The sequence below is a fragment of the Pezoporus occidentalis genome, unplaced genomic scaffold (assembly GCF_034315485.1).
Source record: "Pezoporus occidentalis ecotype Australia unplaced genomic scaffold, CSIRO_AGI_Poc_V1 ctg4, whole genome shotgun sequence".
Lineage (NCBI taxonomy): Eukaryota > Metazoa > Chordata > Aves > Psittaciformes > Psittacidae > Pezoporus > Pezoporus occidentalis.
The window spans coordinates 18,110,750-18,137,882 of NW_026915724.1; the positions used below are offsets into that span (position 1 = coordinate 18,110,750).

General features: G+C 41.9%; 1 protein-coding gene across 12 annotated transcripts in view; it reads right to left on the reverse strand.

The window, feature by feature from the left end:
• Nucleotides 1-27,133, reverse strand: part of GREB1L (GREB1 like retinoic acid receptor coactivator) — a 139,835-nt gene that overhangs the window by 10,571 nt on the left and 102,131 nt on the right. For 11 of the 12 annotated variants that reach the window (XM_062632859.1, XM_062632868.1, XM_062632867.1 and 8 more), the window contains 14 exons: nucleotides 26,791-27,117; nucleotides 25,824-25,952; nucleotides 25,123-25,257; nucleotides 19,509-19,706; nucleotides 17,437-17,617; nucleotides 15,951-16,143; nucleotides 14,789-14,922; nucleotides 12,752-13,091; nucleotides 8,568-8,683; nucleotides 7,948-8,192; nucleotides 6,452-7,005; nucleotides 5,568-5,670; nucleotides 1,835-1,990; nucleotides 1,486-1,625 (listed from right to left, as the gene is read on the reverse strand). In XM_062632859.1, coding sequence (XP_062488843.1) covers nucleotides 1,486-1,625; nucleotides 1,835-1,990; nucleotides 5,568-5,670; nucleotides 6,452-7,005; nucleotides 7,948-8,192; nucleotides 8,568-8,683; nucleotides 12,752-13,091; nucleotides 14,789-14,922; nucleotides 15,951-16,143; nucleotides 17,437-17,617; nucleotides 19,509-19,706; nucleotides 25,123-25,257; nucleotides 25,824-25,952; nucleotides 26,791-27,117 — 2,951 coding nt within the window. The remainder of the gene's footprint in view (nucleotides 1-1,485; nucleotides 1,626-1,834; nucleotides 1,991-5,567; nucleotides 5,671-6,451; nucleotides 7,006-7,947; nucleotides 8,193-8,567; nucleotides 8,684-12,751; nucleotides 13,092-14,788; nucleotides 14,923-15,950; nucleotides 16,144-17,436; nucleotides 17,618-19,508; nucleotides 19,707-25,122; nucleotides 25,258-25,823; nucleotides 25,953-26,790; nucleotides 27,118-27,133) is intronic. The other variant, XM_062632870.1, reaches the window with a different exon arrangement.

Genomic DNA, 27,133 nt, shown 5'->3' on the forward strand with positions numbered 1-27,133 from the left:
TGGAGCAACCTGGTTTCTAGTTGAAGGTGTCCCTGCCCATGGCAGGGGGGTTGGAACTGGATGAGCTTTAAGGTCCCTTCCAACCCAAACCATTCTGTGATTTATATGATTCTATGAAACAAACTGTCCAAAAAAATTTTCCCCAAAGTTTCAAAAAACAGTGTACCGTGTGCATGCTGCTTCACAGCAGAATGCACTGACATTCAGATACTCTAGCAGCAGCAAGGCTGCATTAGTATGCTATTTTTCCTGTGGCAATACTCTTCTAAGGATCTAAGTGACCAAAGCAGACCACACCATTAGCAAGGCTATGAAGAATTTGGGTGAGCTTAAGCTTGCACAGTGCTTCACTGATCTGTGTAAGTGTATACAAAGTGCCTACATATATGATAAGATTTCATTCTACAGAAGCATTTGTCTTACTACAAGGTTAAATCATTCACTCTTAGCAGTCAGCTTTCTATAATCTTTACTAAAGTATTGAAGTAATTAGCCTAAGTAAAGGTGAAAAATGAAAGAAGCTTTATTTAGGTTCTCTTAAAGCATTTAAGAATCTCCCTTCATAATGCTTTCTATCCAGTGACTCCCCTTTGGATGCATAATTTCTCTGAGTTCAATTGTAATTCTATATACAAAACTCACACACATGCAAGTAGATGTTTGTATTTATTACTGCTCATTATGTTTGACCACATGCATAAAGATGAGCGAACAACAGATGTCTTTTGGGAGGATTTGCTTGTGTCAATGTACTTGATGAAGCATGAGTTTTAAATTAGACCTGCTGCTGCTGCTCGGAGGTAACTGACATTGTACACTGCCTGGTCAGTGTGTCTACACTGTGATAGCTTAATAGCAAGCTGTTGGAAAAGATCAGCAAGCAAGGAAAGAATTACTTGAGATAAGAAAGTTCCATGTAAGCTGTTGGTGGTGGTTAAGGAATTATGTCTGAGCTATTAACCAGGATAAATCTTACCTGTCAGTTTCCTATGAGCATAACTGTTTGTTTTAGAGATCAAAAGTTTTTTTAACTCAACATTTAAAAATGATCAGTTTTGTGCAGTGACTCACAAGCTACCGCTGAGAAGCATGCACAGTTACATGCAAGGGGAGGAAGAAGCAGGCCTTCCAGTCTCCCATCACAGGTGACACCTGAGCAAGACAAGCACCTCAACTTTACAGTCCTCTCCCATGAGATACTGCGAACCCTCTGGGCAGGCTGAATAATGCTTAGGCTGGAGACAACTAGTCACAACATTCACCCTTTGTCAGAGGCAGCAGGAGAGGAGAACTGCTCATGCAGAACGCAGCAGACACAGTTGATGCTCGGGGGTCTGTATCTCAATTATCTCCCCTGAGAATGGAAAAATTAAACAATTCCATCTCAGGGAAGGTGAAAGCATGAGTCCTGACACCAGAGCCGTACACTTGGAGAGACCACAGAAAACTCCATGATGCAGTTTACCCTTGGACCTTGACACCAACCTGTACAGCAGGATTGACATCCATATACTGATGGCACTGCTCACAGTGGTGGAACGTATTGTAAGCTGCATATTTAGTCAACATCATGGACACAGTCTCCCTTTTCTTAGGTTCCTCCGATTTGGCTTCTTTGCTTGTTTCTGTGCACAAAGAAGAACAGTAACAGAAATTTTACAAGTGTTAAAAAGTGAAATGTGATCCCAGAAACAACCATAAAGAACACACAAATCGTTTTGCTCCATGTCATTTTGGAGATTAAAGGCTCTTGAGAACTCGCAGGTTCAACTGAACCAATAAGAACTGATTCTTTGTAGTAAAGTATTCCTAAAAAACTCTACATTTTACCCACCTTGTTTCACTCTTGAGAGTTGTTCCGTGTATACGGGACTTACAGTTCTGTACTTGGGGTCATGTACACTCAGGTCAAAAGACATTTTGCTGAAGATTTCAATGTCCGGCCAGTGGTCATTGCTAGACTGGGTAATTTCACTGTTTTCTGTGTGATCTGCAACAACACACTTGAGGTAAGCAGCACCAGACACCCACTGAATGGCATTTACATGATGTTTGCTGATTTACAATTGCAGAGGAACTCACACAAGTGCACACAGAGATATCATCATTGAACATCGTATACATTGCCAAAATTGAAACTATAGTCCACACAAAGCCATTTCAAAGAAATGGCAATTCCTTAGAAACTGCATGCAGGTGAAGAAGCCTCATAGGTATCTTCCCCCTGCTCTGCTCCTTATTGAGCTGCTGAGGTATAAGTCACTCTGGTTTAAGCATAAAATGCTCAAATCAATGGCCCTATCTGTGCAGAAGATACAGGGGTAATGTGGGTCTTCTCTGTGATGGAATGAGGAGCACTGGGTAAATGAGAAGCAAAGTATCCAAAGGCAGAAGGAAGGAAGCAAAGAGAAAGAAGCTGTTCGCATTTATGAACTAGTACCTGGTGTTACATGATAAAGACAGCAAGAGACAGTCTTCTGTTACAGAATGGGATGTGGCCAGCAAGGACCAACTGGAACTTCTTTGATCCAACAGAGAGAAATCTGAAGTAGAAAATCAAGTTTACGTAATGAGAACATTAGAAAGCACTGGCCAAGGAGAGCAGCTTTGAACTGTGGTTGAACATGAGATGATTCAGTTTAAAATAAGATGCCAGAGCACACAAAAGTCAGTGTGTAACTGAGGTCACTGATTTTAGAAAAGCAAATTCAGATGAAATGAAAGTTGGGTCTACAGACAAGCATGGGCACACCCTGCCCTGACTGATGTGATAGGAAGTGAGCCAGCAGCGGTTCAGAGGCCATTAACCTCACTGGCACTGTGCTTCACTCAAATTACCATCCGGTGGAGGTCAGGTGAAGTGTTTTAGTTTGTCAAAATCCTGAGAAAGCTCAGCTGGCCTGAGAACCCCAGGGACTTGCCCATGAGTGAGACTGACTTCTTGGAATTGCAGTTGTCAAACAACCAGTAACCAGCATATCAAGCAAAATAAAAACACAAGGAGGAAGAGGCTTCAGAGGGACTACACCAGAAAGACACTAAGAACCAACAAAGTGTATGAAGAATGGAAAAAGCTCACTAGTGAATGAAGTTTTGTCTTAAACATCAGCAAGTGTGTGACAAAAAAAGCTCTATCAAATGTCAAGCTGAGGTAGACCTCAGAGAAGTGCGTAAAAACAATCATTTTATTTGCTACATCACCTCAACTATATAAATTTAAATACATTTTTTAATTTTTTTTACTTTGATGATTCTATTTTCAAGGGAATAAAAGGTTTACCATAGGCCAAGACAGAAACAAAACTGACATCTTAATACACACTTGAAACAGAGAGAAAGAATAATCTCCATGCCAGTTTTCTGAAAGAACAGGTTTGTGACATCTGGCAGGAGACTGATTGCAATGCAAGCATAAAGTATATATTATCACCATTCAAGAGGAGACACAAGAATCTACAGAGCTCTGGGTCCATGACTTTGACTTTGGTAATATTCAAAACTTGGGGAGTTATGAAAGACATTGAAGTAAATGAAAAATGTAAAAACATGGCTTAACCAAAGCAACCCTGTGCAACTTTCATTATACAGCTATGATGCATCTATTTCTCTGAACAAAGGAAAAACAACACATCTTATCCGTCTGGACTTAAGTATTTAGTACAATATTACATGACAAATTATTAATACAGGTGGAGACAGTGAATGGTCCATAAACTGAAAAAGTTGATTAAACAGAAGATGGCAGCATGTAACACTGTAAGCATTAAGGCAGATGCTGATTACCAATGAAGGTAAAGGATCAGTGGAGGTACACCCTGTTTAATATTTCCTCTAAAGTAACCAACTCAAAAAAAACCCATTGGTTTAAGTTTGCCAATGGTACATTCTGAGAGTCATTGTCAATATGGAGAAGGAGGCAAAGACCATCCACAAAGAATTCAATGCCCTCAAAAACTGTAACAACAGAAACTGGGTGATATTTAACATTAAAAATATGAGTAATATGTACAATCAAGGACTAATAACAGGCATTTCTGCAGCAGGATGTGGGCACCTCGGTTGGAAACAACTGAGTTGCAGAAGAACCCACAAGTACAAGCCACATATCAGTGCCAGGGAAATGGGAGAATGGAAGAGAGAAGTGCAATCATTGGTTTCATCAGTCATGGGACTTTCAGTGGATGCAAGGAAATACATGAGCCAACTCACAAGTACACTGGGTTGGCTAAGTATCCCACAGAATGCCACACTCAGTTCTGGTCACCCATGTACCAGAAGGATAAACTGAAAATAGATGTGCAGGCAAGGAGCCACTATGGAGAATGGAGAGCCCGTCATTTGTGAGGATCCTGTAAGAAGATCCAGGCCACCTAGATGAATGATGACTGATGGTAAAGCTGCTATCTGACTACACCATAGAAGTAAACGTCAAAGAAGATAGAAAGTATTTTAGTTTACATTATTATTTTCTTTGGTCCCAAAGAGAACATTTACAACTGGGACAGGAACATCTTTGGAGAATAAAATAGTATTTTCAATCACCAGAATGCTAGGGCTCTGAAAAAGCATTCCAATAGAAGTAGTGGGAGTTAAAAAAAGCCACAACCAAAAACCCAGACAAACCCGAACTACTCTTCTGATGGAGTTCCATGCATTCCTGGCTGGGGTGTGACACATTGCTGTGATCGCAACAAGCCAGACAGCACGATGCACAACTTCTCTTACATTTTCATTTATCATCCTAAGTTTCTGGGGTATTTTAGTTCAAATAATAGGGGAATAACAGCCCCCAGAGCCCCAGATCAAAGAAAAATATATTTGTTCTTAATTTAATAGGATTTTCTGAGCAGAAATACACATTAGTCTTGTCAAAGGTTTGACAAGAATGGGATTTTCAGGATGCTAGTCTAATGGTCATAAGATTTATGCACCACAGAGCTCTCTTCACTACAAAAGCACAGAGTTGTGTAAATAGCACCCTGAAGAGGACTAACTTTTAAAAGGATTTGGGCTTCTAAAGGCAAAGTTCTGCCACAGCAGTTAATGGATCCATGGGAGCCAACAAATGAGCACAAATCCAAAGACCCCTCCCCTTTTTCCTCAGCATAAGATCTGTAAACTGCAGAGAACAGTCTTACTGAAAACTTGCATTTAATTTATAAATAAACATAAGTAGCAGTAATGGCTCAGCCAGAAACAGACAGCTCTTAAATATCCTCTCTGCTTAAAAGCAACTGGTGCTTAAAAACTAGCCAGGAGAGATAATCTGAGCAGTCCTTACCCATTTACAGTTCTGTGTTCACTTTCATTTTAGTGCTATCCAAGTATATCAAACAAAAATACATATAATAGCTCTCAGCTAAGCCAAATATAAAATTTACATTTTTATTAATATATACTGAAATATACACAGACACCTACAGTAAGTCTGGCTACACATTAATGGACATGACAAGTGGTGGGTGTAATTTATAGTCTTCCTGTGAGCCTCAAAATTTGTCACTGCTGAATACTATGTAAGAGAGGCTCTTTATAATGCATATTAAGAACAATTACTAAATACTTACTGGCATTAATTTCTTCTTCATCATACACATCTACTTCCAGCAACCGGATCAGCATGCGGAAGAGAATCCTTAGGAACTGCAAGTATGAGCCAGTCTTTCCTACCTGAGCCAGAGATGGAAAGAAGTCTAAATCCCAGCTGAGACTAAGGTGAAGGAAGGGTACATTTCAGATAAATGTCTTTGGGCCCACCCCGTTCTACCTCTGCCTAAAAACATAACAAGACATAATATTCCCCATTATGCTGAAGACTGTACAAAGTTGATCTGGGAGCACAATCTGACCCACAGCCAGTATCATTTTTGTATGCAGGGAGATGGGCAATGATAACTGCTGCCCTATTGATTGCGCATGGCAATTTTATGCCCAGTGCCATCCACAGGTATTTCATTTAGGCTAAAATACGACATACAGCATCACTCTTCCTCATATGACATACAGCATCACTCTTCCTCATATGACATACAGCATCACTCTTCCTCGTATGACATACAGCATCACTCTTCCTCGTATGACATACAGCATCACTCTTCCTCATATGACATACAGCATCACTCTTCCTCATATGACATACAGCATCACTCTTCCTCATATGACATACAGCATTACTCTTCCTCATATGACATACAGCATCACTCTTCCTCATGTGACATACAGCATTACTCTTCCTCATATGACATACAGCATTACTCTTCCTCATATGACATACAGCATTACTCTTCCTCTCCCTACCATTTCCAGCATGGACTTAACCTTAAAATTTGACTGATTTTTGACCTCAAAATACATTACTGCATGCAACCTTGCAGGGTGCCTTTACAGTACAATCTGCAGTCCTCATGATCGGTCCTGCTAATAAGGCAAGAGGAAGGAACTGTTCTCTTACTTGTGGTGGTCCTGTCAAAAGCAGCCGCCTGGGGTGAAAACTCCTTGAGCCAGACGCCTCACCCTGATTGCTGAAGTCTGCATGGTGCTGCCGGGCTGTCGTCCACTGCCTGTTGTAGAGGGACTGTTCTTCACTGCTCATGTCCTTGTGAAGCAGAGGCCTCAGAGAGCCTACCCAAGACACATCAGCATGAGGCAGGAGGGATGAGGAAGAGGGTAAATTCCCGCTTTTCTGTGAGCTCAGGAGACAGTAGGCAGCTTTTGACAGGATGACAATGCGCGGCAGTGCAGCACGGAGGGCCTTGCTGTCTTTGGCTGAGTGGGCAGGCCACCGGAACGTCTGGGAGACCGAAGACAGTGATGACAGTTTTGAAGTGGTGCTGCTCGCCATCTGGTTACCCAGGGAGTCACATTCTTGTTTCAGGGTCTCTCCAGCTGTGAAAGTTCCCTCATCTACTGAGCTGTGCGCCACAGTCTGAAAGTTAAGTGATGGTGCTTGGTTCTGGGACTTGTCTGCAGCACTCGAGGAGCTCACACCATTGTCAGCCAGGGAACCTGGGGAAACAAAGAGCAGGCAATGAACAGACACTGGCTAGCATAAGAAAATCATGAACTCATCTGATCTATGGGACAATCCCAGCATACAAATACTTCTGTTCAATGAGCGCTGCTATGGCTTAGGGCAGTGAAAAGAAATCATTGACATCTATCTGTCCCCCTCTTGCTGGAGAGGCAACAGCCTTTGGATTTGGAATTTCATGGTTCAGCTTCCTAAACTTCAAGTGTAACATACCACTGTATATATAGATCAGCTTGACCTTCCTTCCTATGGAAAACAGAGTATTTGTTTCACTGCAACTTTAACGTGAACTTGGCTATGTTCCCTCCTCCATACCAGTCAGGTTTATTTAGCATATGGAAAGATCTGGTGCATGGCAAAGATATAGTTCTGCTATCTCAATACCTCAAACTCATAGGGAAACAAACGGAAGGACCCAGAGGTGCTGAAGAATGCAAGGAAGGGAAGTCTTGTTGGGAGATGAGGCTCCACAGATGCCTGAAGAGGTAGGGCAAGACCCAGCCACTGTGCTGGTCTTGACAAGGCGGCAAATACTGATCCTCAACCATAGCTACCCCTGCAGTTCCAGAGCATTTTTATATTCTTAAATTTTTACAGCCTCCATTTCCACTCTGATTTTTAAGATCTTTTCAGGATCCACTGGACAGAACTAGCAACAAATGTGAAATGTAAGTTTAAAAACAAAAATCACAAGTGATTTAGCTTGTAATATAGCTACAGTATACCATCCTCCCACTGCATCCTCTTTTAGTGGTAGACAGGAAAACTGCTCACTGTGGAAAGAATCTGCGGCTAACATTTCATTGTGTAGCCTGCAGCAGGACGCAGCTAAGCAACCTACATCTCAGTGTTTGCATTCAACTTCCAGTGATGCAGGAATGAAGACTTGTTTTTCAGACAACAGCAGAATAACTGACCTGACGTTCCAGTGACGGCACTGCTATTACTCTGGGGTCGGTCCAAGTCTATCAACAGCTCATCAGACTCATTCTCGCTACCATTAGCCTTCTCATGCTCCTTCTCACTAAGGTCAAGAGCTACAACAGGCCCTCGAATTGCCGCCTTCGAGACGTAACAGCATGCCAAGCCTACTTCTTGCTCTAACGCAGTCCGGGTTAAGTAGCTTGAGTCAATTAGTCGAAGGTCACAGTATTTCAACGACCTAGAAAACCCAACCCAAGAAAAAAGAAAGTTTTGTTTTCTCTGACTTTGAAGAATACCCCTATCTTCAGTTGCTTATTAAATATTCATGAATAATTTTATTAGCCAATAAATATAAAATTCTTTTAAAATATTCAGCACAGAAGTTATGCTCCCTGGTACTTTGCACAAACATTCAACTGACCCAACAGTACTATAGTTTTCACAAAGCAGCTGTACTTTGCTCACATTGCACTTCCCAAAATTTTAAACTGTTCCCAAATAAAGTCTTCTAAAATATAATTTTTTAAGTGAAAAAATAGCCAGATGTTATCAAGCCACTTCTCCACCTTACAGCTTATCTAAACATGTTAGAGAACAAGAATAATAACAGCACCTGGGGAAAGTTTCTCCCAGAGGGTCTTTGCCAGTTAGAATAACAATGCAAGGTAAACCTTCCAAATCCTGATAGGTGCGAGGAATCCAGTCTTCCTGCTCATTGCCCCTCCAAGCCTGTGAACAGAGAAAATTCCAATCACATCTAAATGACCTTCATATATTGTTCTGTGATGTTTTTTTTTAGTTTGTACTTTTTCTCTGTATACACTGCTTACTCAACAGCCAACAGGAAGGGGACCTTAGGTACAGGCATGCACTTTTGCTGGTAGCCAACCATTAGCCAAGCATTAAATGCAAAGCAAAAGGATGCATAGGATATGTTATTCAGTGCTGGAAACATACATCTGGTGTAGTATTAGTGCAGTCTGTCAGAGAAGAGTGCAGTTGATGCCTTCAGTTTCAAGCTGGTACTGACGAAAGTTCTTTGAAATTAATACAAGGATACAGTAAGACCTTCAAGTGAAACATGAAAATGATTCAATGAACCTTGCTAAATTATTCAACATAATGGAAGAGTATATGAAAAAAAAAAACCAAAAACATTTTCCCTTTCACTGGAGGTAATCCCACAGTCTACCAAGACCACAAAACTACACCATTTTCCCTTATCATTGGAAAGGCTGGTCCTATGTCCAACCTTCAGGCCCCTTGGTTCAGTTCTTTCTGGCCCTGGATGAGCCCATGTGTGTTCTCTGTGTTGGATGCAGCCTCCTAAAAACGTTGCTCTACCTTGAGCGATAACATCTTTCTTGCTGTGTTGCACAGTGCCCAAATGATAAAGCCAGTTTCTGACTAAGACAGCACCCTACAGTAACTGTTAAAAGGAAGTAAAACTGAAAGATTCAGAGACTCTCCCTTAGAAAGGAAACAAGCCATTCTACCTCTGCCAATACCAAAATCTTAAATAAAGCTGAAATGCAAAAACACAGGCTTCTATCCAACCATTCCTGTGAATACATTATGGGTACTGCCAGGAAAAACACAGCTTCTTAGATCACTGACCAGTCAAGACAGATCAGCAGAGAAGCTCTTTCCGTATAACCCAGAGACTATGTTTCCATGCTGATCAGACATTAAGATCTCTCTAGACAAGGAAATTAAGCCCTAATCGTTACAGAATCACCAAATATTTGAGCGACAGCATATCACACTGCTGGAAGAAAGTTTATCCTTTTTTCTTGTTAATAATGGACAAAATCAGTCATGGAGAAGACTCTTGTGTAGCTCAGGCACAAAATCTACTTTGCCAAGTCATGACAGCAACCCAAATTACTCAAACTGCCCATTAAAAATAATACATATATATAACACTTTTCTTAGCACAGATGTGCAAGACAACAAGGTGCAGCTGTCTTGACAGCCCAATAAGACTTATGCAGGATTGGTGGAAAATACATCTTGCATGAAGAACTCTATTTTGAATTCCCTCTTGATTCTTCTAGCCTCAACGTTTCCCTTGACCTTTTCTATCCTTACCCTTCCTTTTCTCCAGAAAGGCCATGGTTTATGAGTAATCTCAGCCAGATGAAGGGGATTGAAAAGGAGGATTCACTAGGAGATCAATGGCTCAATGTGTCATCTGACCTTCTGAAAATTTCCACTGAAAATAACTCACGATTTTTATTAAGAACATGGTTAGAGTAATACTCGCCTTTTCTGCTATGGTTATATTCTCTTTCCCCAGTCTTGATTTCTTTCCCCTGCTGATCTCAGCATCCTCTGTATAACATGTTCACAAAAAGAAATTATTATTCCAACTCTCTAACAACATATACTGGCTCAGTAAAGCAGTCTCGGCAGCAGAGAGAGATTTTCTGGCTTGGCAAGTTTAGTCTAGCTGAACTTTAGTGCTACCCTGCCTCTCCAACAATGGAAGTTTCTGCAAAAGTGCATGGATAGACAATTTAATAGGGAAAGACAGATTCAAAGCTGGATTTCTTTCTGCTAGCCTAAGGACCTAAAAAGAAGCCTGAGTGCCTGAGGCTTTGAGCTGTAAACTTGCATACGGAAGATGCATTTCTTGATCATTTTACTCATGAGGAACAGAGAGCTGCAGTCCTCTGGGCTCCTCTCTTCTGAACGTCTCCCAGATGGTTTGATTCTTGTTATGCTTAAAGGGTATGACATGACAGCATGCCTGGTCAACAAAACAGTTATTTAAATTTTCATCTCTTCTTTCATTCTGTACCTCTGGGTGTATCACCTCTCTTGAAGACTGGCTCCCAGATAGAGAGGAATGACCTATCTGGATAGCTAGAAGGCTTGTCTAACAGAGAAGGGAACAGTCCAGTTCCCAGCACTGTAGAGACAGCTGCCCAACTTCCCTGCCCTGTTGTAGCACCACACACACTGCTAAAGCCCTCTTAGGGAGAAGCTAAGCTAAGTCAAACTTTTCAGCCGGGGTCACTAACAGCTGTAACTTTTCCCTCCCTGCCCCTGAAAAAGGTCATGACGAAGTCTCATCCGCGCTGCAACCTGTTATTGATGAAACCAGCATTTTGAGCCTCAGTCTCATCAGAAAGCACTTACTAGCCCAATATTGTACCCCTTGGCCAAAAATATGGCCTGGGTGCTCACAGTAGAAGCAGGCAGCAATTAGTTCCCCACTTGCTCTAGTCCCCCAGCTTCAGCCCTCCACCAGGAGAAAAGTCAAGCAGCACAGAAAGACTAAATCAAAACTGCCTGCAATAAACCAAATTCAATGGGAGCATGTCTGATGAATTTTATAATGGGAATCGGTTGCACAAACATATGCTCACACCATTTCAGATACCCCACATTATCCCAGGCACCAGACTAGCAGATATGGCAGCCCAGCACAAGACTCACAGGTGACCTTCATCATTCTGAAATACCCAATCCTAGGTAACTCGCCTAAAAAGACACTACAGGCTTATCTTTGAGCAACTGAATTCCTCTCCTCACTCCCTTCATATGCATGTTTCAGAACTGAGTGGGTTTTTTTTCTAGTCACCTGCAAGTAAAGAAACAAGTCCAGAATCCTACAGCTTTGTTTACTCCAAAGAAGCATCTTGTGTTCTGGGAGAGAGGAATAAGAAGATTTAGAATTTTTTTCATTATCTGCCTGATCAAATTCCTCTATTCCAGATCAATGTCTACATAGATATTCACCTAGAACAGCTTCACACTCTATGCTGATCTGCTCCAATGAACTTACAGGCTGCTCCAGCAATGTGTAAGGGATGCAACCCTTTACACAAAGGGCCACAGAGATGCCCTCACAGGACTCACAGTCCAGAATGATTTCAGGTTGGAATTAATACCTAGTGAAGAAACAAAATCCCAGCAGCACAGAGCTGCTACCCGCATGTCATTTTCTCCTTCACGACTACTACTTTTCTCTCTACCCTCTCCTGCTGCGGACAGGGTTTGAGAAGCAGAGGTGGTAGTTTCCCTAATGGACATTTTATCTGCTTTTGATTGTAGGCAAGCAGTTTTAGAAAAGCTCACAAAATTAATTCCTTTTCTGCATGGATTTGAATACACTGCATAACTCATAGCAGAAACAGAAAATTAATCTCTGTGTAAGACTCAAAGCAAGGATCAGACAGAGAAACAGTATTACTTTCAGGCTGGTACCTAAGGCAGGCAATCCATTTCCTTTGCTTTAATGTAGTGAGGTTAATTCGGGAAGTGGGTTTGGCTAGTTGAACCATGCTCTTATAAACCCATGCAAAAGTTTAGCCTGGTGCATATTTGTTGGGCAGAAGAAGCTTTTCAGCATGCAGTGGTTTGAAAAGAGTCTATGTCAATCAGCATGTTTTACCAGTTATCAGAAGGGCAGAAGATGGATGGACAGAGAAGACAACAGATACACTAGACAGACAGATAAGTAGGTGAAAAGAATTAGTTTGCCTATGGAAATCTGCACTCTGCTTTCAGACATGAACCCTATCTGACCCATGCTGATAATTCAGCTTTAAGAAGTGAGATAATATCCAGTGTTTGACTTCATACACCAGTAACAATTCAGGGCTTTTCCAAGTTTCTAAATTATTTATGCTCATAAAAAGTACAGTATACTTCTGTGGAGACAGATACAGAACATGCACCCTTTTCCTAGAGAATAGTTAACCTAAACACATGGGAATAAACACAAAACATGTACAACAGTTAGGTGACTACAACAGATACACAAACAGCTATTTAGTTTCTGCTAACCTTTAACCGCGTCACAAAGTGTTTCGCGACTGTCAGCTCTGAGGCAGGATTCCCAAGGAGGATCTCAAAACGATACTGCAGACCTAACTTGTCTCTTACTTCTTGCAACCTCTCCTTGGCCAGCATGGCGAGCTGCACAGATGGCACCCTAATGACAAGCATGTGGCCACAACCATTCTTATCCTTTCCTGGAGAAGTGATAAGGTCATCCATTATGCTGAGTGTCTCGGGTGTGCTGTGATCTCTTAGTGAGGCCATGGTTGTGAGAGCCATCAGAGCTTGGGAATACTGCTGAATGAGAAGGTAGCAACGGATGACCATGCTGTGCAGCCGGGGATACCTTTGAGGAGATAACAGTTCTGTGTTAGCACATGCAAAATCACAGTCATGTCTGAAAATTGGCCAAAAAAAAGGACTGTGTGGTAAAGAAGTGCCTATTTTTTTTCAGTACTGCTCAAAGAATGAAGCCTTCCAACTTCATGGACAATAATTTTGCACAAAATCTGTGTTTTAAGTAAATTAATATAACATGGTCCACATACAGAAGGTAAAAGGCCAAGGCCTGTGCTCAAGTGACAGGAACAATAAACTCCTTTTACCCTCATCTGAGCCACCTCCCGCTAGACCAGGTTGCTCAAGGCCCTGTCCAGCCTGGCCTTCAACACTGCCAGAGATGGAGCATCTCGCTTCCACTTTACTCCAACAGCACAGGCTAATAATTGCTTTGCTGACCACAGGTTTTCCTTAGAAGAACTTTGAGGACCATTTCTGCTTCAAGTAGTTTGTGGGAGTAATACTTCATAATTTCACACCTCTCAGCTTCTCACCAGAAAGTTAGAGTTACCAATAGGGATTGCTGGCTCTGAGCTAAATCTGAACATTCATTTTGCCTTTTAACTTACATAGCAAATACTTCTTTTCTCTCTCATTACAGCTATATGCAGAGATATGAACTTAAAAAATAAATCTCTAAGAAAAAAATTAAAAGCTATTTCTAGACATTCCCCATGAGCTCACTCACCACCATAATACAGAAAAAGCCCTATGCTATTACGTCTTGGTTGCTAGTCTTGTGCCACATACGTCCAAATGACTGAAACAACTAAAGTGCCAAATTTCTCTGGTCTCTTTCTTGAGCAATTTAATAGACAATATGGGATCCATCTGAGTAAAGTTTTGTGTCTGTCTTTAAGCAGTAGGTTCCGTAGCTCGCTCTGTATACCATAAGCCAGTCATTAAATCAGCAGATTTTTAAAACAGTTTCTATTCTTTCTCCCATAAAAGTATCCCCTTGCACTTTTGTTACTAAAACAAATGAAACCTTTCTTCCTAACACCAAATTACTATATTGACCTAAATAAAATAGGAGAAATAGTACTGAAGACAGAACAGTCTGTGTTCTAGTAAATATGAAATACAATGAGAACTACAGCTTGAACTGTTACAAGGAATCTTGTCCTGCTGATACACAGGATAGACTTAACTCCACATTGATGGAAATGAAGTATTGTCCTAATTCCTGTAACGTGCACATTTAATTATATCTTGGATAGCTGCTGTGACAGCAGCTTGTTCAGGCAGCTACAGGATAATAACAGACTCTGAGCTGCAGGAACCAAAACCGTAGCCAGCTAATGAAATAACGAAAATGATGTGTTTGAACCAGCATCCCTTACTTGAGCCACTACTGACGGTTCTGTTGGCAGTCTCAACAAGAAAGGCAACAGGAGGGGTGAGGTATGAAACCTTTGATACCTTCTCAGCTTAGTGGTGGGTGAGCCAAAAGAGGAAAGCAGCACAGCTGAGCCTGCACTGCTGCTGAATGGGCCTATTCTCTTCTTTATACAAATGACAGATATCCTTCTTCAACAGCACTAGGTTCATCACAACAATAAAACTCTACAGATTCACAGATTCCAAAATCAGCATCAAAGGTCATCATGTCGTCATCCCTCCCTGTAATGGGGCTAATAAATATATCTGTATCCTTAAGATCCCAATTAAGCAGAATTCCAAGCTCCCATGTTAATTATTTACCTTTCTAAAAGCGTGTTGACCATTTTTTCAAAGGTTTCATCACATCTCAGAAGGGGACTTGTGACTCCCCATTGGAGGGATTTGCTGTATTCATTTAAACCAAAGTACAACTTGTCTTCATTTGCTGCATCATCCTGTTCCATACAGAGATAGATAGCAAAAACATAAGGAAAATTGGAACCACTTTTAATTTGTTTTGTAATTTAAAATAATTATTGGAAAGTATTTTCCGAAGCAAAGTATCCTTTCTTTTCATCCATTCTCCCTCAGTGATGCTATTTGTTTCAAAGAATACAATAAAATGTAAATTGGTTTAATTATTTTTTTACTGGATTTGTTATTTGTCTACAGCCAAGACAGACAGGCGGAGGTCCTTGCAAATCCTTAAATATATCTCCTACCTGTAATTGCATTGGGTTTCTAGAATCCTGCTCACTATTTTATGATTCCCCATCTCTGGCTTTGTGTCTACTGACAACTGTTATCTCATTTCTATTTAAAGCAGAACCTGAAAACGAAGGATTATTCATTCCAAACTTTTTCTTGATTGCCAGATTCTATCCGTTTCTAATGGCAATCAGAAACTAGTCATTTGTTTGCTAGATTGTAAAACTGCAGACAGCAATCAGAAAGGCAGAACATTTGCTGCCTCAAATTTCATGAGGCCTTTGCTGGAAGCACAGCACATCTCTGGTGCATTTACATCACCAGTAATCACAAGGAATGCAATAAATTACATACAGTCTCTCCTTTTTTGTGGGTTATTTTTTTAATCAGAAGACTGAAAGTTGTTGATTTTTTACTTTTGGGAAACAAAAAATGTCTAGACCATTTTACAGAAGATCACCACAATGGCTTATACTAACAATCAACCAAAAAGCAAACTTTGAACACACATTCACTCCATCATTTCTACTATTCTGTTTGCTTTGTCTGACCAGAGGATAGAAAGTAGTTTCTCAGATTACATTGCTGGATAAAGAAAAATGTGTAGCTCTTGGGCCTAAATGTAAAGCAGCATCCCAAGGCTGTGTATCTGAAGCCTGAGAGAACAAACTCCAGCAGAGAAAGAACTCCATCTGAACATACGCATTTGCTAGACTCTGTTACATGTGGAGTCCACACTAAAATTCAGAGTTAAAATCAGCAATTAAAAACTTACCCCACTGTCAAATTGTATCCAGTGTACCTCATTGCTAGAGCTGATCCTGGACTGCTGTGTTTGCAAGGCATAAGGAAAAGAGCTGACCTGAAGAACAAGGAGGTTGAATGCTTCAAGGACCTCCCTGCAATTAATAACTCTATCAGCCAGACCATGACTAGGCTCACCATGTGACAGGGAACTTGAAATGGCACTGCAGAAATAAGAACGCAAAGAATTGCCTTACTGACATCCTGAGATTCAATGGATTGCTTTCTTCCTGCAGAAAAATCTCCAAAATAACCATGACACTGAGGATCACAGCTCAAAAATCTCTTTGGAAGGGTGAAGGATTTCAAAACCATTTGGGTGTTCTCTCTGGGTAGACTCAGGCAACAGGGAAAATATAAACAAAGGACAAAATCTGCTGACAGTGAGAAGATGAATTAGTGTGCCAATTTAAATGAGCATCAGATGAGAGACCCAAAAATGAGCCAAAGCTGATGAAACACATCTCACTGAGAAGCACTGTTCCATGAGCTATGGGGATAGGATACAGTAACATTCTTAAGAAATCCAGTGGATTTGCCAGCCTGAAACAACAAATTTTGAAAAGACTGAGGAACCTGAAAGTCTCCTAATGTCCGGATTTCCAGCTCCCGGAATTACTTTCACCTCCAGGATATATTCAGGAATTCCAGAGTACAGCAAAGACAGTAACAAAAATATGATGGGTAGAATAACGTAGAAAGAATGGTGTTTTTATCTACTTTCAGCTGTTCTTCATGGGAAGTATTTTATTTCTGATGTTCAAATGAATCCCACAACCCTACATACCATGTTTAAATCACATTAAGATTATTGTCCTCAGTTTACTCATAGAACAAGAGCAGAGTAATTAGCTTTACTTATTTCTTTCTTCTTCCACAGTAAAGTTGTGATTCGGTGTTTCTGCACGTATGTATAGTTGTGTTTAGACCTAACACCAGCCAAATTCAATACAACTGGTTTTTAAATCCTTTTCTTGCAGTAGCTAGAGCATTTTTCAGATGATGCAAAGAGTTAAATGTCTGTAAGCCTTCTCATATTACAAACAACACTATCATCAAGGATAAAAACATGAATTAAAACAAGACTGACTTGTGAACATGGGAGAGATTTGGGTTTGAGTAGAGAAAAAGGAGGGAAATAGGGAAAAAAGACAAGAAGAACAAAGACAGTTGCAAAATTCCTGGACTTCTTCCTGGACTTAGTACCATAACACATACCCCTACAAAGAGATTTGTTAGGGATCCAGTAATCTGAAACTAGTCTTATTTATCTTCATCTGAATCAAAATTAGTTAACAAATAACACGGGCAAGCAAAAAGCATGACATCTGATCCTGAGGCACAAAATTACTTAGGCTTAGAAAAAGCACTGGCTGTCTAAGGCAGTAGTCTTTTGAAAAACCTAACTGAAAGATACGGGGAGAGGATGGTTTTCCTTTGGTAGATTGATCAGCTACCTTGTTAAATCCACGTGAGCATTGTCATGAACCAGCACAAACAGTGTGTAGGGATTCTGTTTAACTCGTTTCATGAAAACTTCAAATTTTGTTTGAATCTCACTGTCAAGCCGAACCACGTATTTCTCAGCTCTCTGATACGCCGTTCCATTGTCTTCTAGGCCCAAGTCCACAAGGACACCTGTCAGGAAGAAGAATACAACAAAAACCTTTTCCTTTGAGTGCATTCAAAGATGAGGTGTCAATGGCAAGTTGACACTTGTTGGCCAATAATCAGGACTTAGCCAAATCACTGATACAGTGATTATTATCTAAATGTATTTTCTCTCACAGTGGGGACAGAAATGTGCTTCTTCACTTCTGGATTTCCTCCAAAAAGTGCCTGAAGACCTTTCAAAGACTTCTCACATTACCAAAAAGTAAGAAAGAAAAATCAGACTTCCACAAAAAATGTCCAGAGTAGCACTCAGTTGGCTATGCTCCATGATCCTAGGGCAAACTTGCTCACATTTAGCTAATACATCAATCCTACTTGAGTCAGGAAAAGTTACCTTGACCTTTCCCTTTCAATAAGCACAAACATACATAAAGTTGACTCTTGCTAATATCATATAATTTTTTCATGCCCTGACTCAATGTCTGTGTCAATACAAGTACTCTAGTGGTCTTTGCAATGACAGATTGCCATCCTATTCATAAAGTAGGCGTGATGTAATGTGTATGGCTCTGAACGCCATTTAAAGAGGCAGCAACAAGCTATTTCTGTGGGTCAACAATGCATTTGCCAGGGTCTTGATGATTTTAAAAAATATGTTTTAATAAGTAAAGTAAAAAATGTCCAATAAAAAAAATTAAAATAAAGCAAAACAAACGTGAAACTCTGTTAACAGATACCAGAAAACCTCAGGCTTAATGTGTAGCAACAAATTAAGTAAATTTAATGTCTGAAGAAACATGGAATGGAACAAAAACCACCCATAAAGTCATGTTAGAAAGAAAAAGCAACCTGTACTTCATGTATTCTATTTTATCCTTTTCATTTAACTAATAAAATAGCACAAAGCAGAAGACAAAAATAGAGAGACGGATTACAGTATTTAACAATATCACGGTATATCTGCACAATCAAAAAGTGTGGCACTGTTTAGTTCAGAGCAGAAAATAAGAGACAGGAAAAAAAGCCAACAGCTACCCAAAACTACTCAGACACATTACATCAGAAGCTCATACTAATGTTTTTCAAATGCAAATGAAGGTATTATTAGATAAAGCTGAAAGCAGACAAAAAAAAAGTTCAGCTAATAAAAAAAAGACAAATGATCCTAAATACACAATTATCCTGAGGACTTCATTACCCCCAGATATCAGGAGCTAAAAAAAGACCAAACATTTACACAGACAGTCCTTTGTTCTATTGGACAGTCATTTTCTTCACGAAGAAATTCTTATGTTTTTCTGGGCACATATCAGTCACTAACAGAGTGAATAACAGAGGTCACTCTCAAGGGGGACATATTCCATAACCTGTACACTAAGGCTTTCTTGTTCCTTCTGAAGCATTTGGTACCAGCCATGGTCAGACACAGAACCCCAGACAAGAAAGCTCACTGTGAGAACCAGTATGGCAACTATTGTGCGCCAATGTACATATATTACTCAGGCGTTTATCTACCCAATAAGAGAGCTTCCTGCACATACATCTGTGCCAATTCATACGAGAGCACATGCACAAACATATGGACTTAGGACAAATGTCACTAACAGCTCCAGGGGATAAAAGATCTGAGCAGTCACATTTGCTCATCCCCTCCCTGTTTTGACAGGTGCATACTTCTCCAGGACACACCTTCCTCAGACCGGCATGACTATGGCAATTTCTTTTGACACATGGTAGAGGTTGGGCCCAGTTTATGAAAGGAAGGTATTTAGAATTTATCAGTAATACCAACTAATGAAGCTAATACTGGACATGCAAAATACACATTGGAGGAACTGACTTCTTCATTCATACCAGATATGACTTAATAACATCACGTGCTTAACAGTCTCTTTTGCCCTCCCCTCCCTTTTACCTGATTGTCGAATCCGCTGAAGGGTCTGCTGCACCAGGACCTCTGAACGGGGAACTATAACGATGAAGTCTACTTTGCTGAAGTGGCCCAGATCCAGGCTCTGATTGCCACTGTCTGCTATAGCACAAACCTGGGACAAGAGCTTTCTGGCAACTGTAAGCTGTGGCTGGTAAATTTGGAAGGTATCAACATCCAAATCTAGAGTGCGTTTGTTTGAAAAAAGAAAACAAAACACAAGAAACATGTTTATTTTCCCACCCCCCCAACAAGCATGATCCTCCAAACAGCCTACCCTCTATTGTCAGAATAAAAAAATCACTCATCAGAATAAATCTCTACACTCTGTACAGCTGCGTCCAGATCACAAATGTCAACTTTCATTTTTTGATCAAAATGTGATAATATATCAGACGGCCACAAGTACAGCACGACCCATTTTTAAATGCCCTAAGCGTTTTGAGGATTTTTAACAGTGTAACCCAAGTGTCCTGGGTTCAGCAGTAGCAGTCATTTTTCCCCTTCTTGGTAGCTGGTGCAGTGCAATGTTTTGACTTTCAGCTCGGGAACAGAGCTGATAACAAGCGATGTTTTGGTTTGGCCAAGGACTTTGTGAGCCTCATGCTCTGCCAGGGAGGAGGGGAAGCCGGGAGGAAGCAGAGACAGGACACCTGACCCAAACTGACCAAAGAGGTATTCCATACCACAGCACGTCATGCCCAGGATGTAACTGGGAGTTAGCCGGAAGGGCTGGGAGTCTGCAGGGTTGGAGGAGGTATCGGTCAGAGCTTGGTCGGGCTGGGGAGGGGCGAGTTATCGGTCGGCTGGTGGTGAGATGATGTATTCTCTTCCCTTGTTATTTCCTTTATCATTATTATCATTGGTGGTAGCAGTAGTGATTTGTGTTATACCTTAGTTACTAAACTGTTCTTATCTCAACCCGTGGGAGTTGCATTCTTTTCGATTCTCCTCTCCGTCCCTCCGGGAGCAGGGGGAGGGCAAGAAAGGGGGGAAGTGAGTGAACGAGTTACCTGACTGGGTTTAAACCACGACAGTTCTTTTTGGCGCCCAACGTGGGGCCCGAAGGGTTGAGATAACGACAGATTTGACTGGATTAATAGTCACTCGTCACAATGCTGATTTATTGGCTCTCAGAGTTGTTTTGCTTGATCTCGCAGCTTCAGAATGTTGTAACTTACGTAGAGCCGGTATTTGCTGTGATAGTGTTTATCAAGTATGGGGCCTGGGCTAAGGTTCTTGTCTCACTGTGCTTTATGGCAATGGCTTGTAATACGGACGGGCTCCAGCAGCAGGGCGGGACGGACGTGGCCGTGCACTTGTACCTGGCTGTCCGGCTGCTCCTCACCGTCCTGGCCCTCACCCTACTCTCCATCTTCGTGAGGCTGCGGGGAGCCGAGGGGGAGCGGCCCCGGGAGCCGGCGGCAGCCGAACCGGCCCGGGAGAGCGGCCCCGGGGACCAAGCGGCGGCGGGAGCGGGGCCGGAGGCCGCGAGGGGACGGCTGCCGGTGGAGGAGGTCGGGGCGGTCGGGGAGAGGAAGGAGGCGGCTGCCGAGCAGCGGGAGAAGGCGGCGGAGGAGCCGAGCCCCGCGGAAGAGCCGAACCCCGCGACCGAGCCGAGCCCCGCGACGGCCGAGAGCATCCACCGGAAGCCGCCTGCCGAGCCCCAGGAGGATGCAGGAGACCACGCAGCATTTCCCAGCAAGGCAGAGGAGGAAGAGCTGGACTCAGGAAAAGAGAAGCTGGTGGTGGGAGAGCCGGCAAGTACAGCAGCTGCACCAGCCCCAGTGACAAGTACAGCAGCATCAACTGAGAGTTCTGAAGGTTTTGAATGGCCTTTGGGTATCCTTGAGACCTGCCTGCTGATTGTGATGGGGATCAGCATGTTGGCACACACACAGACTGTGTGCTACCCACAACCATTTTGTCTGATCTCAAAAGTTAAGCAGAGTCAGGTTTGGGTCTTGTCTGGGGTTAGACGACGATATGGGGGGACCAAGAGATTTTCCCCAAAGCTGGACAGTCATGAGTGGCAGGGTGTGTGTGACAGTATGGGCAAGTATCTAGTCCACTGGGCCCCTCCAGTGCTTTGGAAGCATCGGAGATGGAAGGCAGCTGTATGGAGTCCCCAGCAACAAGCTGCAGAAACTGCTGAAGGGGACAGTGAATTATTTTAAGCCTGGTGGGCCCATGGCACTTCAGGCCATCAGAGCAGAGATACAACACAGAGATGGACTCATGATCGAGGGGTGGACTTAGCAATGGACAATATTGCCCAGGTTATTCACAAGTGTGAGCACTGCACACAGTCTCTCCTGCTCTGGAAGACTGTTACAAGAGATGGAGCCTGACATCATGGACCAGATGGACTCAGCAGCTTTATAGGGACTGGTCCATGCACTAAGATAAGAGTGCACTGACATAAGAGTGATGGTATATTGAAAATGTGGGATCTGAGCATGACGTGAATGGTATGGAATAAGGGGTGGATAATGTCCTGGGTTCAGCAGTAGCAGTCATTTTTCTCCTTCTTGGTAGCTGGTGCAGTGCAATGTTTTGACTTTCAGCTCGGGAACGGAGCTGATAACAAGCGATGTTTTGGTTTGGCCAAGGACTTTGTGAGCCTCATGCTCTGCCAGGGAGGAGGGGAAGCCGGGAGGAAGCAGAGACAGGACACCTGACCCAAACTGACCAAAGAGGTATTCCATACCACAGCACGTCATGCCCAGGATGTAACTGGGAGTTAGCCGGAAGGGCTGGGAGTCTGCAGGGTTGGAGGAGGTATCGGTCAGAGCTTGGTCGGGCTGGGGAGGGGCGAGTTATCGGTCGGCTGGTGGTGAGATGATGTATTCTCTTCCCTTGTTATTTCCTTTATCATTATTATCATTGGTGGTAGCAGTAGTGATTTGTGTTATACCTTAGTTACTAAACTGTTCTTATCTCAACCCGTGGGAGTTGCATTCTTTTCGATTCTCCTCTCCGTCCCTCCGGGAGCAGGGGGAGGGCAAGAAAGGGGGGAAGTGAGTGAACGAGTTACCTGACTGGGTTTAAACCACGACACCAAGGAAACCTCAATGCCTACATAGTGAAATGCATTCTGGTTCTGCAAACGAACCAACACATACGTAATATGCATGTATACACAGAATCATAGGATGGTTTGGGTTGGAAAGGACAGTAAAGATCACCCAGTTACAACCCCCCTGCCATGGGCAGGGACACCTCCCAGTAGACCAGTTTGCTCAAAGCCCCATCCAACCTGGCCTTGAACACTGATAGGGATGGGGAAGCCACAACTTCTCTGGGCAACCTGTTCCAGTGCCTCAGAGTCAGTAAAGAACTTCGTCCTTATATCTAATATATATACATATACACACACATACACATAAAAAAGATGTGCATGTGTACATATATAAAGAGCATATATATAGACACAGAGCTCTAATGCTCTCCTGAAACTTGCAGTTCTCCTTTACGAGCTTTCCTCTATCACACTGCTGGGAGATCCAGCCATGGGAGCTGAGGCTGCCATGCTCAGGGCACAATGGGATGAGCACCAGCACACCTATTAATCTGATGAAACTGAGCCTGCGTTAATATTCCTGCCGAAAGGACCAACAGGACAACAGGTTAGTTAGGAGTTCACAACACCTCTGTTCTGAAGTACTGAGCACTGCTCTAAGTTATGACTGAGATAGCCAGATGTCTGTATACTGCCTGATAGTTATATATATGCTGTGAAGGGAAGATGAGCAATACACCTATGCAGTAAATCTCAATTATCTGGGGCAGGGGGGAGGAGGCATTTATTTCTTTGGAGGTTTCTTGTTCTTTAACAAAATGTTAGTCTCAGATTTCTTTGTACTTAATAAATGTCAATACAACACTAGCTGCAGAAAACTGGGGGACAGGAGCTTTGCTCTCTATAGACATGTACCAAAGCATTCATGTTTCCTCAAAGAAAATGCTTGTTCCTATACATCAGTATTTCTAGTAGGTAAATTCAATGTCCAACAATCTATGTTTCACTAGCTCCTGTATATTTTCAGCATGCAGATTACCAAATAAACCCAGTAATGTCATTGCAGATGTGGGGGGTTTTGTGGTTTTGCTTGTTTGGGTTTGGGTTTTTTTTTCCTGTCAGTTTTTCTGCTACCAAGTAAATTCTCATTAATGGACCACTTATCATAAAAAAATACCCAGGGCAAATTTCTTTTAAAAGAACAAAGAAAAAATCCCAAACTCTGCAAATTTAATACACAAGAACTACTGCTGCTTTTTTAAGTAATAAACCACTTTATAAAGTGCTGCCATTTACATGAAAATTGGAAGGTGCTTGGGCAAAACACTAGATTTTATATAGACACGTGTTTGCGTGCATTCTCTTATCTCCTTCTCCAGCCCGCCTCAGTGTTCATTTCAGTAGGCTACTATGGGAGAGAGGTCCCTCTCAAACAGGAGACTTACCTCTCCGTTTTTTTTATTCAGACAGATTCTCAGTAGCTTCAACCACTGCACAGCCATGAACAGTAGTTTGAGAAAACATGAAGATTTAAATGAAGCACTGCTGCACATCATTAGACAGTAACAACAACAACAAAATCCAACAGAATGTAAAGATTATTCTCCCTTCAAATTAATCCTGTGAGGAAGCTCAAGAGCTGTCTTTCTGAGGGTGCCAGAACAAAGTTCCTGGCAGACTTCCTATTTGGATTTCCCATTCCATGTGGAAACTCTCAACCACCTTGCTTTCATTCAGATCTACCACTGAGCTGATTCATTTTAACTAACTAATGTGAATCAAGTGCATATCTACCTTTCATAGCGAAAAGTCTTTACTGGGGTTTGAATTTGCTTTGATACTAGACCTAGAAGAGCCTCAGTGTTCATAACAGCTCAGTGTGCCTTTTACCATTACATTACCAAAGGGAAAGTACAGTTACAACTTTGAATAATGAAAGAATTCCAAAATGGGAAAATTATAATTAGCATTTTTAGACAGGCAATCCTAATTCATCTTTTGTCCCTAAGTATCTCATCAAATTTTGCTGAATAAGACACATCTCAAATAAGCAAATTATAGATTACACTTAACTAGCACTTTCAGTCCAAAATCTTAAAACACTTTCCCTAAAAGTTTAAGCCTCATAACCCAAGTCTGTAGTACATATTATTACCATTTTACAGGTGGAAAGTGAGCAATATCAAAAGGTAAGAACCAGGAGGACACCTGGGGAGATTAGAACAAGAACACAGCTCCCCTCTGCCATAATCACAAGGTTACATTCCTTTTCTAGGTTCATAAGGGCAAGATGAATCCACACTGCTGACATTACAAAGGAACATTTCTGTTCAGCCTAATGCGTAATAGAAGAGCATATATTTTAGCTTAGAAATTACAAAATGGGGGAAAAGTTGCTGAAGGTTACAACAGAGATTTTCTGTCTGAGAGACTGCTATATTACCACATTCAGCTGGCAGTATTAATATTTGAAGGTTGGCACACTGTCTGCAGCTGTGCCCTGACTCTTGAGGCACATGCAATTTGACATTTAACAAGCTACTCACTTATTTCACATCTTACACATAAAAAATGTACCTGGTTCTTGTGTAGAAACCATGGCAATTGCCTCCTGAGATGACACACACTCGCTAACATCTCCATTGAAAGGAATAATGACACTTTCCCCTCTCTGCTGTAGCATTTTCTCCAGCAGCTTGTCCAGATCATCACCTAGGTAAGAATTAGCAACACCAAATTATCTGGAAGCTGTTACAGACAAGTGATGTAAAGCATGTACACGTGTTCTCAAGCAGCTGATGCCAAATCTGCAAAGAGACAGGGGACTGGACACAGAAGGAAGAGAGGGAGGGAGAATATTTTTCTCTTTTATTTACTGATCTGCCAGTGGAATGAATTCAAAAAAAACCCCAAACCGCAGCTGAATAATTTCAGCTCTGTGCCTTTACAGCTAGCAGTGACATCTGATGATTACAAAGAAACATACAATATAAACCAACCTCCAAAACCTGTGCTAGAAGCACAGACAAGAGACTCATGTACTTCTGCATGCCCTGCCGTTACATTCAGCAGTATAAACAGGGTTTAAAATATTCTGTCATGGGATGAGTAACTTGCACTGCATGGGTGAAAGAGCCAAGCAGTCCTTTACTCACACTGAATGGAGAGAAGAAAAGGTGAAGAGGGTAGAGTGCACTTTAGCTGCTGAACAGGAGACACACCTGGCCCTAAAGAAATTATTGCCTTGGCTAGAGCTTCTGTTTCTTAGGATCACTCACCTAAAGATGTATTTTTGAAATGCGATGCCAGGAAACTGACTTTCCCTGTGATGAGCTCATAACTGATCTCTTTTAAAAACTCACTGGTGGTAAGCATGCTTTCTGCCAGCGCCCTAGATTGATACTGACCTGGAGAAGAGGGGGAAAAAATGCACAAGGAATCTTTAATACAGTGTGCTAGCAACACAACCTTTTCACCCTAGAAGTGTGGGGCATGCTGATCTTCAGTCAGGGATCTCCACTGCCTTTACCCAGTAGGCTAGGAGAGCAGTCTCAAGCCTATTTTGCTAGCAACGGAAGAATTAGTCATATCAGTTTAGCACATCCTTTGCAAGCTGTTGCCCATAGTTTTGCACACTTGGGTGACATATGAAATGCCAAATAAGTATTTGTACCTTAGATGGAATAGAGGATTCTGAGTAAATACGAAAAAGTAAAAGTTTGACATTACCTATTTATCTGACTACAAATGAAAGATGACCAGTCAAGATTCACTCTCATCCAGTCACACTCATGCACACAAACATCACAGCCAGTCACCAACACAGAATTTGAAAATCACCATGGTAAAAAGGATAAAAACCATCTTCTGTTTTACAGCGGTCTGCACAAGACTGTGGTCAATCCAATATTGCCATTGTGCAGCTACACAAACCAGAGAAAGACAAACCAACTACTTTGTCACTGGGTTGCTTCCAGATATTTTTTAAGGTAGCCTCACAAAGGCTCAGGCCTCTCAAGGAGTAGTAATGATTAACCTACAGCTATGATTAACCTACAGCTATTTTTCTAGATCCTTATGGACACCATTACTCCAAGTCTTGATGGAGTAAACCGTGACATCGCAGTGCCACATACAAAGGAGAGTAAAAAGAACAAAAGGGGTTTAAAAGCTGGAATAACAACTCAAGAAAATTAATTCAGCAGAATTGCATTGATATTAGAAGCATACTGCAAACATACTCACCCAGGACTACTACGCAAAACTCACTTCCTCGTATCTTTGACGTACAAATAGCAACTACATAATCTGGTAGCTTTTGCTGATGCTTCATTTCATTGAGAGACCTCAAGGTCTCTGAGATGCCCTCTGCCAGTGAATTCTGGGTTACAACCACTTGCACGAGGTCCCGGGACACACTAGCGATTAACCTAGCAAGCCAAGGGAGTTGACCTGGTGACACAGAGACACACTGTGCACTCATTTGCAAGGATCGCTCTCTCAGACTGAACTCCTGCATAGCTTTCAACATGATCTGCTCAAATTCTTCCCTCAGGGGTATCTGGTCAGGACCTACATTGGAAACAAA